The sequence below is a fragment of the Epinephelus fuscoguttatus genome, linkage group LG6, assembly GCF_011397635.1.
Source record: "Epinephelus fuscoguttatus linkage group LG6, E.fuscoguttatus.final_Chr_v1".
Taxonomy (NCBI): domain Eukaryota; kingdom Metazoa; phylum Chordata; class Actinopteri; order Perciformes; family Serranidae; genus Epinephelus; species Epinephelus fuscoguttatus.
This window is the reverse complement of record NC_064757.1, coordinates 35,013,711-35,029,575: the sequence shown is the minus strand read 5'-3', so window position 1 is coordinate 35,029,575 and position 15,865 is coordinate 35,013,711. Positions and strand designations below refer to the sequence as shown.

The following is a 15,865-nucleotide window of genomic DNA, read 5'->3' as shown; positions in this document are numbered from 1 at the left end:
TGTCTTCTTTGCATATTCAAGGGAACACAAGGTGAATAATTATATACAAATTATCACTTTGTGGTTGAAGTATTCCTTTAACATTTCAGCTAATTCTGTTGCCCAACACAAATTGAACTGATTGGTTAAGCTGCAGTCTTCCGATTATCTTCCCAACAAGCCAAAGACACAAAGGGATTTTACAGATCGGATCTATATGCAGTGTTCCACAGCAATTTATAGAACAGTCCACTAAAAAGAATCATATTGGGTAACATGCTGATTTGCTTCCTTGCAGAGGAGGGTTGATGAGAAGATAGACACCACTCTTATGTCTGTGCATTAAATATGAAAATACAGTCAGCAGCAGGTCAGATCTCACCCATAACTCACTGTTAAAAACACAACCTGTCATTCCTTACTGTACAAACAAATGCGAGAAAAGTTAATTAGTGAGCTTTAGAGGTGCTGGAAGGTGGATTTTGTTACCTTTGAACAGAGCCAATGAGATAAGCTAACTATCTGCTGGCTGCAGCATCACATTTGATACACAGACATGAGAGTGGTATCAATCTCTTATCAAGAAAGTGAGTAAGCACATTTCCCAAACCAAAGGAGCCAAAGCATGTAAACCTGGGGCTCCTGAAACTCATGAGAAATGAAATGTATGAAGCCTCAGCTGCTGTATAAACTTTACTCAAAATAAAACTTTAAATCTCTCCTGTTTTTCTTGAAGATTAAAAGTGCTTCTAAAAGCAATGAAGCAATACTTGTATTGCTATTCGTTGAGGTTTGATTATTGTGACCACTGTAATATTGCTGATATCCAAGAATGATTTATGACCAGAAGTTCCTTTGATTATGCTGACTGAGGTTCATGAAAAACATGAGGACATAAGCCACAGTGCCACAGCCGTAGCCCTATCAGCTTTAGATTTCCTTACAGTTTTATTGTTCCTGGGTTACAACAGGTCACTTTGACATCACAGATTAACATATTTCAGGTATTCTAGTAAGAAATTCCTTCAGTGTCCTGGTGTGCTGATTGGAAGCAGCTCGAGGACAAAGCCAGATAAGACGCCCCTTCAGATTAAAGACTGGCTGACTTAAGTATTTTTCCTGTACTTTAAATTGGCCTTCGTTTTTTAATGGCTCCCTCGTTCGTACATCTTAGATAGTGGCCTGATCTCTTGAAACAGTCAAGGTCCAAACTGACAACCGTTTGTGCAAACAAAGGGGCTGAAAACGCTGTGATCCCACTATAGGCTACCTGCTTCCAAGATTCCATATTTGGAGGTTTTAAGACTTTGAGAACTGCAAGTCACTGGTGTGACATGCTCTGCAGTGATTTCTCAGTCAGTCATTTGTCAGTGTTACCCAACCCACAGGTCTAAGTGCCCCAGTTTTTCTTGTGCAAGTTGCATAATGTCAGAAGTGTCGCCCTAATAAGGGATAAAATCAATTAGTGACCTGTTACACAGGTTAGACATTAGTGCTAGTGCTGGGTGTCGGCCAGATAGAAAGTTATTGCATATCCCCTCACAGAAACCCTCGATGCACTTCTCTTTGAGTATAAAGTAAATATTTTTTATTTGTTTTACAGTATAACAACAGTATCTAATATTTCTGAACACCAAGCCACTTCTTGTTAGCTTTTTTTGAGGTAACTAATTATGTTTCAGCTTTAAAGTGTCCATGAAGTTCTTTAGTACTCCTTCCTCAACAAAGCAGCATTAAAGCAAACAAAGCTAACTCAAGGAGATGAATCATAATAAAGTTCACCTCTTAATATGTTTACTGTTATACACAAATGCATCAAAGCAAACTCCTTGTATGTAAAAACATACTTGGTAATAAACCAGACTTTGATTCTCATTTTTGTCACCTTAATATGAGGATGTTTTTGGAAAATAAGTGGTCACCCTGCACTCAGAGCCTGAATGGTTATCTTAATATAATAGAGAGGACTTTTGTCAAAATGTTGTTTTGCATGATTTTCATCCAGGCCGCAACTCTCTCCTACTGCACTGATATTTTCTCTTTCACCTCCAGGTCTGTCTGATCCCCAAGTCAGCACACGGCACCAACCCAGCGAGCGCTCAGATGGCCGGCATGAAGGTTCAGGTGGTGGAAGTGGACAAAGACGGCAACATCGACCTACCACACCTCAAGGCGCTGGTGAGAACCGCACTGTTGCATTCCACTTGTTTCACAAATGATGTTCAATCTACATGTTACAAGGAGAGAGAGCAGCTGTATAAGGGCCTGTGTCTACATAGCGTTTTTGTTTGGCAGAGAAGAGCGCTCTTAGTGCTCTTTGTATTGACGTGTTAAGCGTGGAATTTGTTTCTATCGCAACAACATCTTGTATTTAACGTTAGCTAATGCTACATTAACGGGGAGCTGAATACACAGTTAACAACAAGATTACAGTGTGTACGGTGATGAAAGCACAACACCCACCAGCAACAGTCAGTGTTCGGCCGATCTGCTCCCACAAACAGGCTTTTCTGTCTTTGTTGTGCTAGTTTCTGAAAAGTTCAAAGATTTTCAACTAGCATTGTCGGAGCACTCTGAACAGAGACACTAGGTGAGGCACTTCTTCTCTATGCTCTCTCCTCATTAGGAACAATGAACGTTGGTGCTCAAAGATCACAAAGTGTTTTTTTTCTGAGCACCAGCAACTTTTTTTAGTTTAGTTTTTTAGTCTCAGATAAGATAAGGGCACTGTTAAAAAGATGCTGGCACTTTCAGACACTATTGAGTTGCGTTATATTACTTGAAGGATCCAGTGCTTTTGGAGCTTGACACTCACTAATGACTAAAAGTGAGGATAACTCAGCCACTGCTCCATAGATTTTGACCATAATTAAAAAAAAAAAAAAAAGCATTTTATGAGCTCTCTGACTTAACTTGAATAGTGCAGTCCTAAATTGCTGGACTACCACTTTTATGGGTACTGATATACAAGATGAAATATCAACTTTTATTTATTTTTTTTTTGTAAAGCAGTGTGGATTGCCTGTCGCACTGTTGGTGCATGGCCAAAATTTTAAATTCAGTTAAGGTTATTCAGTCTTTAATGTCGGAGTGCTCACCTTCTCTGCAGATCACTGAGTATAGTCACCGTTTCAACATACCAAAGATCCCAGGCCGCTTAGTCTGTCAGGTGTCTTGGTTTTGACATGTTTCTGTACCTTTTCTGAAGGTCCACAGTACTCACATGAGGCAGGGAAAAAGTTGAACAAGGTTTATTGAACACAAAAAAGAAACAAAACGGCAGGTCAAATCCTTCCAAAATTACAACAAGTACAGTCCACTACCGACTCGGTAACCTATCTCTATATATTCTCATCGTATTATGTGTCCTTTTGTCATGCGCACTAAACTGCCTCACAGCACCATACCTGGTGTAAATAGCTTGTGCCTGTATTCTAACACATAAATGAAGTAAATATAAACATGACCTTAGTATAGTCCACTACTGTACACTATTCAAAATACAAAGAAACGGTTTTGCAAACTTAAACAATAGCAGAGCCTAGATGATATTTCATATCAACACAGACATTTTTACCAAATAAAATTTTTGTTTAAGTGGCTCTTACAATGAGAGTTTATAAAAGATCATGGTAGTGTTGAAGTCAAGTAAAAATAATAAATCACCAAGAGCATAGGCATAGATTTCAGGGGGGACACAGGGGACACGTCCCCCTCAGTATTTAGAACATGTGCATTTGTCCTCAACAATAAAAACATGAAAGTAGCGGAGAACTTTTATTCTGACAAAACTAAAGACACTTACACCATAAGTTAATACAGAAAAAGCATAAATTGGTGCATTCACCAGAATGCAGAAAATTAAGATTTTGAAGCTCAAAATTTTCCAGTGGACGACCCCCAAACCAAACCTACGCCCTTCCCCCGAGCCCAAAGATCAAAAAGTTATCTAAAGACTGTGCCACGAATCAACTCATGTTAAAACTATTAATTTCCAGTGAGTCAACACTGATTCACTTAGTTTGAACCAATGACATTTTTGAAGCTGGTGAAGGACCCCCAAACCCACAAGTGCCCCCCCTCCCTCCTCCCATTGCTGAAACAAAACCTCCGGCCTTGGAGCAGTGATATAAAAACACCAGCAGCTCAGGGTCGACTCTTTGATTTGGGTTTCCAGTGAAATTAACCCAGTGTTGCAAATTTTAGGCAGCCGAACACTCTCATAACAAAATGCAGGCTGTGAGACAAGAAAAATATTTGAAGGGAATTTATTCCAAACTCTCACACTGGAACAACACATTGTTTTTCCTGTGCCGACTCGACTCACAGGGGTTATCCCAGAATGCACCGCTCTCTGACTTTGGGTCTTTTCTGTGGAATCAGAGGGAGCGAGGGCAGCGAGGCGGGGTGCTCCACCAATGAGTTTATCTTGCCTGTTTGGCTTGGCGTTAGCGAGTGGAGAATGAAAGCGTGGTGCAGCGGCACTGTTCGGCATGAATGGAGCTCCGGCTGAATCACTTCTCCCAGAGAGACGAGCTCCACATCACACTGAAGGTTGTGATAACTCAGAGCTGATAATCCACGTGGAACTGAGCAGAAACACTGCAGCCCTGTAACACGGCACGCACCACTGACAGGTCGTCACATAAAAGTCCATCCATCATGTGCACTGGTGTGATGAATCACCTTAATATGACATTGAGTGCAGCTCTCTGCGGTGACATATTCAATTTAAAACAGGATCCCCTTGTGTCTGATTCTGAGTGACTCTGCAGATTACGTTAAATTTAACTTGGAGACGATTCACAGGGGGAAAAAGTGTGGTCGAAAACAGGAAAATCTTGCTGGTAATCATTAAAAAAGAAACTTTAACTCATAATAGAAGTGAGGATTTAATAAAGCATGTCACACTCAATGACGCACAAAGGAAAAAGGAAAGTCAAAAAGACTTTGAGCAGCGTGCTGGCAGCTTCTACCTCCTTCAGGATGGAAAACTGATGTGCAGGCACAGCAACACACACACACACTCACACACACACACACACACACACAGGCCTGGGGTGTCTGAGTTGCTTATTTTATCAGGTGCACTGACTTCTCCCCCTCCTCCAAAGACACTCCCCCTCCCCGACTGTGTGCAGTGTGTCTGCAGTTTCTCCTGACGCCCTGCAGCAGAATGAGCTCATTATAGTGACAGAGATTTCTTCTTCTGATGCTCTTTAAAGACCAATAACACGTCTCACTCACCTGACCACCATGTTCAAACACATTAAACAGCACCAAGTCATCGCTGTGCAAGTCTCAAGTCTTTGCACTCAAGTCCCGAGTCCTAATCTTTGAGTTTCGAGTCCTAAACAACTCGTAAACAGGATAAGAAAATATTAAACTTATAAAAATCATAAATGCCTTTTTAAAACTTGTAGTTTGTTGGAAGTTGTTGCGTCTCCATTTGTAATTTTCAACCTGCACATTTTGCACACTGCACTGTGTATTTTGTTGACGACCACATGGTTTTTGTGTGAAACTAAATTATCTTTGGGATCATTTTGTCAAACTGCCGCTCAGTAATTAACTTTAATTGTTCATGGTTTTCTCCTGCAGCCTGATTGCTGGGAATGAAGGAAAATGAATCAATTCGTGGTGCACTCTTTAAATAACTTTTTAATCTTTGGGCTGGGGGAAGGGCGAAGGTTTGGTTTCAACATCTGGAGGATTTTGGGAGGTCATCCACCAGAAAACTTTGAGTGTCAACCTCTCATTGTCCTTCATTCTGGTGATTCTTTCTGCACCAGTTTGTGGTGTAAATGTCCTTAGCTTTGTCAAAATGAAAGTCCTCTGCTACTTTTTTTTATTGTTGAGGACAAATGCACATGTTCTAAATACTGAGGGGGACGTGTCCCCTGTGTCCCCCCTGAAATCTACGCCCATGTCTTTAGGGAAGGTGTCAAATATTTTCAGATCCAAAGGCTGCAGTCAAAGTGAAGTCACGAGTCATTGGTGTTAAAGTCTGAGCCGAGTTTGAAGTCTGTTTTTGGTTTTGCCAAATCAAGTCTAAAGTCTTTAAATCTGTTACCCAAGTCCATTTCATGGGACTCAAGTTCACACCTGTGGTGCACACTCACTAAAATGGGATCAATATAGCACCAGAGTTAATGTCATTCTCGTATTATTTTTAGTTTCTTTACCCAGACTAAAATATGACATGCTTGCAAACTGTAACAATCCTGTGGAGCTCTGTGTGGTGACACATTCCCCTAAATAGTTAAAACACGTGCAGGTTTATTTTTGCAAAATTAAAGACATTTAAACCACGCACTGATGCAAAAAACTGCACAATTGGTGCATGAAAAAAATCAAGTGTTTGAAGCTATAAATCAGTATTGAAACCAAACCTGCACCCTTGGTGAATAACATGTGCATCCTGTGCAGTTTTCAAAGTCATATTCACATCATCAGTTTTAAGATAAAACACGTTGTGTTCGGCACTGATTTTGTCAAGTTGAGTCTACAATCATTGAATGTGACTCCAGTCCTCTGGTGTACACACACACACACATTAGATTTGGGTCGATATAGCACCGGAGTTTATGTTATTTTTATATGACTTTGAGGTTGTTTCAAAACACGGCGTGGTTGCAAACGTCAGCTCTTTATGAACTTACATGTCTCTATTTGTTAATGTTAATTATTAATAACATAGCTGTAGAAATGTGGGGGGGGGGAGGCAGAGGGGACATGTCAACCTTAATAGCTGGAACATGTCTATTTGCCCCCCAATAAAAACATGAACAGGACTTTTGACAAAATCAAAGACATTTAAACCGTGCACTGATGCAAAAAACTGCACAGTTGGTGCATAAAAAAATCAAGTGTTTGATGCTCTAAATTTGCTGGCGGAGGACCTCCAAACCCTCCGTTTAATATGTGCCGCCCACCCCCAGTATTTATTAAAACTAACCCTATGAGCTTGGTTAATAATATGTGCATCCTGGGCAGTTTTGAACATCACAGGGACTCATTTTGTACAACCAACAATAGATGTGTGAGAGTTTTAAGATTAAACTTGTGTTCAACACTGATTTTGTCAAGTCGAGTCTAAAGTCATCGAAGCGCCAGAGTTTGTGTCATATTTATATCACTTTTAGTCAATTTACCCAGACTAAAATAAGGCATGGTTGCAAACTGTTAAAACCTTCTCCAGCTCTTCATAAACTTACATGTCTCTATTTGTTACTGATAATGTAGTATAATAATACAGGTATAAAAATCTGAGGAGCGACTCAGGGGACACGTTCCCATCAAATATTTGAACATGTGCATTTGTTCCCAAGTAAAACAAAAATTAAAGACATTTAAACTCTGCATTAATGCAAAAAATAGCACAACTGGTGCATGACGCTCAAAATGTTCTGGCAGAGGACGCCTGAGGCCAATGTGTCATATATGCCACAAGTGACACAAGTCTGACTCCAGTCCAGTTTACATCACTTTTAGTTTCTTTACCAAAACTGTTATGATCTTCTCTCGCTCTTTATGAACGTACATGTCAATGTTTGTTCAAATTTGGCAGGGACGCAGTGGACATGACAGTAGCAGAGGACTTTTGATAGAATTCATGACATTTAAAACCACACACTGATGCGGAAAAGCACAAATTGGTGCATAAAAAATGCAGGAAAATAAATATTTGACATGCAAACCCTCCATTTGACACGTGTCCCCCTCAGAATTGAAACCAAACCCTACGCCCTTGACCAAGAGGCATTGATGTGACGTTACTTAAATTTATGAGTCCCCAACTCTCCATTACACAGTTTTAGTACTAATGATGTCGATGTCCTGTTTCCTGACCTCTCCTCCAGGTGGACAAACACAAGGCGAGTCTGGCAGCCATGATGATCACCTACCCCTCCACCTTTGGTGTGTTTGAGGAGCAGATCGGAGACGTATGTGATCTTATTCATAAGAATGGAGGCCAGGTGTACCTGGATGGTGCCAACATGAATGCCCAGGTGAGAGAAGAAATGGCAGCGTAATGTGACCACAAAATGTTTCTGTTCTGTGATGCAAGTAAAAAAAGAAAGTAAACTATTACTTGTGATAATAGGATAAAGGTTTATAGATGTGTGTTATCACGCTGTAAATAGATAACCTTTGGTCTCTATAATATGCAGGTGATGGTTTTTACGCCAATCCCACCAATCCCTGACGGACTTACAGACTCTGCCCCCTCAACTTTTATAATACAAACTTCCTCCTCTTTTAGTGGTAGTAGCCTGTCACATGATCAAATTAAGAGATTATTAAAATATTAAAATGATTTTCAATAAAATTACTTTTTTTTCCATTCGTTTTACATTATTACTTCTCAAAGGCCTAAAACAATGAGTTGTGCAAAAATATTGGCATTTAATAATGACTTCACATATAAATAAGTGTTAATTTGAAATTAAAAATGCTACAAAACAACCAGAACAAATAAAATAATCCAAACTGTCTTTCATGTCAGAAATCATATATAATATATAGCGCTTGTAGTTGTTAACTTCTTGTCATATTTGCTAACACTGTAATTATATCCTGACAGTAGTACATGAGACAGATAATCTGTGAACAAAACCACATTCCTCTGCCTCCTCATAGTGCTCTTGGTGGCATTTGCAAGAATCCACCCCTCGTGAACAGAATCAACAAGTCAGAGCTGAGAAGTCTCCTATGCCTTTGCATGCTGAGTCCGTTCTTTTCATGCATTTCCTCCTTTGCCTCTCTCCACTGGAGTTACCTATCTTGCTGTCGTCACTCCCTCCCTGTCTGTCATTTGACACCACAGCTGCATGAAGGGGCGGAGCTGTCCTCCCTCTCTGTTTCCACATTCTGTGTGGTCCACATCATCTTCCTCTTCATCATCATCCACCTGAATATTACTATCTGACCTGTTGAACGTGAGCTAATTGAGTCATAAAATTATTCTGTGCACCCCATTCTTCTGTCTTGTTACAGCTGTGTCCCACCGCCACATTTTCTTCACTGATTCTTGGTCAAACGTCTCTAAAGGCTCTGACGGATGTGAAAAACGCAGGAAATCGAACCTCTTCTGAACATTTTTATGATGGACGACAGTTTCAGACTCGGTGTGCAAACGTGATTGACACAACGTGACGCAACTGTCAGCTATGTCAGACACGACTCATGAACTTCAGTCACATCATCAAACTAGGCAGCGCTGATCAAATATGAATGAAGACTCAGTTATTGCGTTGCTTATGTCTCAACTCAAATGTTTTCAGAAACATATTTTAGTTTACTGTTTAGCTGTGAAATGAGAACGCTTGTGACCTTGCCGCCATGTTGTAAACAGTCGAGCAAAAACCAAGCACTGCCCACTGGCTGGAGCAAACTAGAATATGCTAGACCCCACAGTGCTGGCCAGTGGGCGGTGCTTTGTGTCATGTACTACAGTCGGGATATAGTGACAGTTTCAGCAAATATGGCAAAAGGTTATACTGTATAAAAGCTATCAACTGTAGCATTACATTTAAGGTGTATATAGCATCAGTCATTGAAGTCAAGGTTAGGCAATCTCTTCTCCAAATTCTCAGTCTATATTGTGAGAAATTACAATCAGCCAAATGCTGGCAAATTTTGGTAATCGTACAGTAGGATGTGTGTTTTCCCTGTCCCATTCAGTAATGTGGTTCAAAAATAGAAATGATAACACTGACAGGTACATTTTCCAGCCACTGCGGCCGGCAAATAGTTCATGTCCTTCCTTGGGGTGTTTTCCAGGTGGGTCTGTGTCGTCCTGGAGATTATGGCTCCGACGTGTCTCATCTCAACCTGCACAAAACCTTCTGCATCCCTCATGGTGGAGGAGGACCTGGCATGGGGCCGATTGGAGTGTAAGTCAGAAAATAGATTCATCCAGACTTACTGGATTAACTGGAAGTATGTAACACAGGGTGCTAAATGTTTACTCTGTGTATGCAGGTGCACACAATCACAGCATCTTTTTTTTTCTTTTTTTTTTTTTTTTTTTAACATATTTCACATTTATTCTCATGACATTGATCTGCTCTTCATCAGGAAGGCCCACCTTGCCCCCTTCCTGCCGAGCCACCCGGTGGTTCCCATGCATTCAGTCAACACCAGCAGCTCGCTGGGCACCATCAGCGCCGCCCCCTGGGGCTCCAGCGCCATCCTGCCAATCTCCTGGGCTTACATCAAGGTCAGTACAGATAAATCAGTGATGTTCTTGCTGTTATCTCCACAAGACGGCATGAAATGTTTCACAAACTTTGATAACAGTGAGCATGAAGGACACAAGGGGTACTTCTCATTATGCTAATTTATGCTTCCTTGCAACTTCTCTCCTCCGTGACCCTGATATTATTCCCCCTCTGCCATCATGCCATCCCTTAAATTGACTTTGATGAGACAGCAAGTGAGTAGAGGGAGGCTTCTGGTGGAGCTTAGAGCGAGGAAACACAGATGTATCCTCTTACAGAAATATTTTTTTATCAAGTGGTGTGACATGTAAATTCTGCACCTCCACATGTGGCTGACGTTGCTCAATACTGACGCTATAAAACCTAGGATTTCTCATTTGGCAGCTTTGGCTCCTCCATCCTCATGTCTCCTCCTCTAATCTCTTTCTCACATACTCGCCAGGAGGAGCTCAGATGTGGAGCAAGGAGACATATTAGCATAATGAAAAGCCCCAGAAGGGAGGGTGGGTGTTAAGCTTCCATGACGACGCAGTCCCTTCACCGTGGCTTGTGATGACTTTGTCAATCTTGGGATTTGTCACAACCAAAAACCTGGCGATTTTCTATAAGTACGAGCTAGCTTGTAGGTCCCGTATGCTGGTCTGTAACTGGCAGAATTTGTAGTCACTGGGGAGGGACATGACAATTTGAGAAAGCATTTCATTGGACGCAAAATAAAAATACGTGTGCAGGATGAGTCATCGTTTTTAATTGTTTCCAAGGCTATTCAAAGAAGGCTGGGACATGCTCTCTGACCCTATAGGAGCTGTGGGTTATGACATGCAGTTTAACTGTAGTTGCGATGTTGGAGGGTTTCTGCAGATGGCGCTAGAAGTGAAGGGATGGTGTTCGCTCAGGTGCTCTTTTGGCTTACGCTCCTTATTCTCCTTGGGTGCAGTTGGCCTGAGAGAACTTTTGGATACACTCAACTGGATGGCAGCCAATATACAATAGAGCGTTTAGATATAAAAGCATATGACCTTTTCAATAATTATTAATTAATAATAATTGTAATTCTCAGACATATCTTTTATTTTTCACACAAAAACCCAAGGTCGACTGCAGAGACATCAGTAAACCGAATCAATCAGCTCAATGTTCTATGATAGTGCGCCACCTATTGAGCTTTCCAGAGAGTGCAGACCAGATTTCACTGCGCATGTTTTGTACCCTTGTACATGATATGATGCTGTGACTCTTTTTAACCCCCTTGATTGTTTCCAGGAAATGACAGTTTAAAATACTATTATGAATACTGACGAAACTACTTTTTTTTTTTTTTTTTGTCATCGTTGGGCCAGATACTGACACATAGGTGGTGACCAGTGCAAAGTATGTGATTTAAAAAACAAACAGTCTTCTATTTTGATTTCATGAACTGGTTAGATGTTTTCAGGCATTTAAACTTTGTTTCTTCACATGTTGTTATCACACAGTCAGTGCTGTTAAGGTCACCTGGCTGACATTTGAGTGTCATGTCAGAGTCACATGAAATGAAGTGTGTATTTGTGATAAACTAAAGGAGAGTCAGGCTGGTGCTGCATGTAGCTCAGTATGTGTTTATTTGGCGTTTATCAGGAAGAAGTGTTGAGCAAAGCCTGAGCAACAAGATGTGCACACTTCTAACTTTTTTTTTTTAAGACAATCAAAGCAGCCGGCCTTCTTTTGTTGTCAGCACTATTTTTCAAGACTAAAACTGTAAAACCCAGTTGGCTTCACTTGCGTACTTTTTAGATATTTTCAACCTGCTTGAGAAAGTTCATTCTAAATAATTATAATTTTCATCAATATGCTGTGTGGAAGTTTTCTAATTCTCCTGCTAACATCACCTCTGTGTTCTGTGTTTAGATGATGGGATCCAAAGGACTGCGACACGCTACAGAGGTGGCCATCCTCAACGCCAACTACATGGCCAAGAGGCTGGAAGGTCACTATAAGGTCCTCTTCAGAGGCAGGAAAGGTAACAGCTGTGAAAGCATTATATTTCCATCAATGTTGGTGTGCTCTCTAAAAAGCCTCTTTTACATTTAAAAATCTCTCTTTATTGTTCATGTGTTGGTCTGAACAGGTTTTGTAGCCCACGAGTTTATTCTGGATGTGAGGCCTTTCAAGAAGACAGCGAACATTGAGGCTGTTGACGTGGCCAAGAGGCTGCAAGATTATGGTAGGCTGAATTATTATACACATTCCTCCTTAACTTTAATACAAAATGTGCTGTATATTCTTCGGTATTTGGTCGAAGCACTCAGCAACTATTGGAGTCTCGTTCTAGAAATTAGCTAGAACAAGAAGAAGAACGAGCTCGAAGAAGTATTCAATTGATTGATTTTAATTTAATTTTAATATGCTTTTACCTCTCACAATAAAAGCCCAGTTTAAATTTACTTTCAATTTTAGCACCTCACTAAGAGGCATTTCAACAAGATAGCTCACAGAATCATTGCATTAATTTGTTAATGTCCATGTCCAATGTAATGTTTGGGTCATTTAAAACCAACAGAACTTGTGTCTGATTTTGTTTTCCTTTTGTGCTGGCGTCCAGGTTTCCATGCACCCACCATGTCGTGGCCGGTGGCTGGCACCCTCATGATTGAGCCCACAGAGTCAGAGGACAAGGCTGAGATGGACCGCTTCTGCGACGCCCTGCTTGGTATCCGACAGGAGATCGCAGACATCGAGGAGGGACGGATGGACTCCCGCATCAACCCGCTCAAGGTACGCCACTGGTTGGATTTAACTGATTTGTCAGGGGTGAAAAGATGTAGCACAGCAGCTGATATGAAGCTCCTCTTGTGTGTCTGCAGATGGCTCCTCACTCTCTGGCCTGCATCGCATCCTCCAACTGGGACCGACCCTACTCCAGGGAGCATGCTGCTTTCCCCCTGGTGAGTGTATGCATCCCTCTGAGTACATTACACACCCTCTGCTACAACTTTTCTGCAGCGCTAAGGGTGCTTAAGATAGAGAATATGTTGTCTGTATCACCCTCTAGTGGTCAGAAGTAAGAATTGCTATTAATTCCTCCTATCTGTGCAGAGAACAACCAAAAGGTTTCTTTTAAGAAATGCCTGATTTGATGGTTGACGTACAGCAGCCTCTATCACTGTATCTGTGTCATGTACACTATAGAAATTTAACAAACTAATTGTCATAAATATTTTTTCACCTATCTCGATAGTTACGAAGCCATGTAGACACTTGTATTATTTGCAAATGTCTTGAGATAACCATGAGATTTCTGCCTCCACCCCAGTACAGCAAAGGCAAACAGAATTGTTTATGTAGCTCTCAGCACTGAAATATTAAAATTTCAAAAGTACGTAGATTATCCAGAGTAAGATGGACAAAGATGTTCCTGTTGAATGTTTTTAATGTATTTTTGTGGTGGCTAAAATGCTAAATTGATTCACAGAAAATTAATCTGCAACTATATTGATCATCAATGAATCGTTAGATTTACTTTCAACAGTTCAGATACCAAAGATATTCAAACAAAACAGACGCATTAAATGAATTTATTCTCCCTTTCCAGCCCTTCATTAGGCCTGAGACCAAATTCTGGCCGAGCATCTCCAGGATCGATGACATATACGGTGACCAGCACCTCGTGTGCACCTGCCCACCCATGGAGATGTACGAGTCTCCGTACGAGGAGAAGAGAGCCTCCTCATAGGTGCTCCCTGTGGTCTAGTCACAATGTCCGGCCTGAGCTGTAAAACCTCACAGATTTTTAACACCAGTTTGTTCAGTGAGAAATGTGAAAGCAGGAGGGTTGAAACACTACCTGGTGAAATCACGTTAGCTGGGACAGAAGCATTTTTGTCACCATAAAAGTGTGATGTCATTTTTCAGATGTAGTTTTATAAAATGGAGACTTTTGCTCACTTGTCTACAGAAAAATTGGCCTCTGTATTAAAGTGTTTGATCAAATTGGGGAACAACAAATCAGTACTGTGCTCTGTAAAAGTTTAGCGCCTACAGCAGGGCAAGAAGTGTGTAAAGTTGGGGCTCAGAAGGCTGCAAGAGAGCTCTCAAGCACTCGTTGATTTCCTAATGTAACAGCCCTGAGCTCCAGACTTAATACGAATGAGTGTTTAAGTCTGTGAGGTGGACACTGGGACGGGGCGCCGTGGCTGATCGCACCCTTCTTAGAGGGATCACTTGAACTGTTCTAATGGACCAAAGGTGCAACTTTTGCTTTTCCAAGTCGCAAAATAAGTGCACCCGTCGACACCGAGGCCGCTCCGTAACAAACCTCTGAAATACTGTATTTTAAGTTGAGTACAGTTAATTTCTAGACTCCCATCATCTATAAAATGACCTTGGTGCCTCAATTCTGTTGTGTAAAATAGTTGCCTTGACTTTCCTTTTTTTTTTTTTTCCAAATACTATGACAAAACATAGGAGGTAGTTTATTGTAGGCTTTTGTTAATATGCACCTGTTGTATGAAAATGTTTTAATGTGTTTTATGACATTTGTTTGATCAAGTAGATGAGTACAGTCTTAATTCTAAATTAATTATTTTCTAATCTAAACTGTTTTGTGTGTAGAAAAAAATGTCTGGATTAAACATTTTTGTCTTTAACTTTGTACATGTTTTGTATGAAGGCAGGTTTTAAATATATTTCAATCAACACTGCCACCCAGTGATGACTTGTGGAACACTACTGACTAAATGGATCACACAAGATGGAAAAGCTTCAACACATCAGTGTTTACTGGATTCCCTAATCTTAATCAGGTCTCCTATCCCAGATTTAATTGGACTTATTGGACAATTTCCTACTTTATTCACACATTAGATATTTCTATTTTAATGACAGATAATTAACCAGCACATGACTGAGTGCTCACAGGAAAAATCAACACATAAAACAATATGTATTCCATCTCACTTTCACATTAAACTGTTGTGTTATCCAACAAAATTTCTAACTTTAGCTAATAGCACTATTATTGATGATGAAATTCCCACAACACTTGTCAGGTGCCACTATTTGCCATGAAACCAGTAACTTTCTATGAACTGGCTTTCCCGACCTCAAAGACACTTATTAAGAGGAGCACAGATGCAGCGTAACACAGTAGTTGACTAATGTATTAAATGTAAGCTATTGAAATATAATGCATGCATAACATGATGCCTCACCAAATGAGGACTTTTATTGGCATCTGATGACTTTTTATGGTGTTCTATATGATGAAAATTTTACAAAATATACGCTTTAATAAATGACATTCTATGCTGACTTTTCAATGACATTTTTTTAGTAAACTATACTGACTGACTTTTTTTTTTTTACCATAATACAATATACATACTATACTGAATTTTTTCGACAAACTGTAACTTTTTTCAACATACTATACTATGTAGTTTATCAGTTTTTTCAACAGACCATACTGAATTTTTTCAACATATTGTACTGACATTTTATCAGATTTTTCGACATGCTGTACTATGACTTTTTTTTTTTTTTAGCAGGTTGTTCAACATGCTATACTACAACATTTTTATCATTTTTTTCCGACATGCTGTAGTATGACGTTTTTATCAGTTTTTTCAACATGGTATACTATGATTTTTTTCATCAGTCTTTTTGACATGCTATACGATGAC

The 15,865-nt window shown here is 40.2% G+C and overlaps 1 protein-coding gene across 1 annotated transcript in view; it reads left to right on the top strand.

Moving 5' to 3' along the window:
* Positions 1 to 15,454, top strand: part of gldc (glycine dehydrogenase (decarboxylating)) — a 30,543-nt gene extending 15,089 nt beyond the window's left edge. The window contains exons 17-25 of the mRNA XM_049578416.1: positions 2,032 to 2,157; positions 7,842 to 7,991; positions 9,766 to 9,878; positions 10,063 to 10,204; positions 12,093 to 12,204; positions 12,313 to 12,408; positions 12,787 to 12,959; positions 13,049 to 13,129; positions 13,777 to 15,454. Of these exons, the coding sequence (XP_049434373.1) occupies positions 2,032 to 2,157; positions 7,842 to 7,991; positions 9,766 to 9,878; positions 10,063 to 10,204; positions 12,093 to 12,204; positions 12,313 to 12,408; positions 12,787 to 12,959; positions 13,049 to 13,129; positions 13,777 to 13,917 (1,134 nt within the window). The 3' untranslated portion in view covers positions 13,918 to 15,454. The remainder of the gene's footprint in view (positions 1 to 2,031; positions 2,158 to 7,841; positions 7,992 to 9,765; positions 9,879 to 10,062; positions 10,205 to 12,092; positions 12,205 to 12,312; positions 12,409 to 12,786; positions 12,960 to 13,048; positions 13,130 to 13,776) is intronic.
* Positions 15,455 to 15,865: the final 411 nt, after the last annotated feature.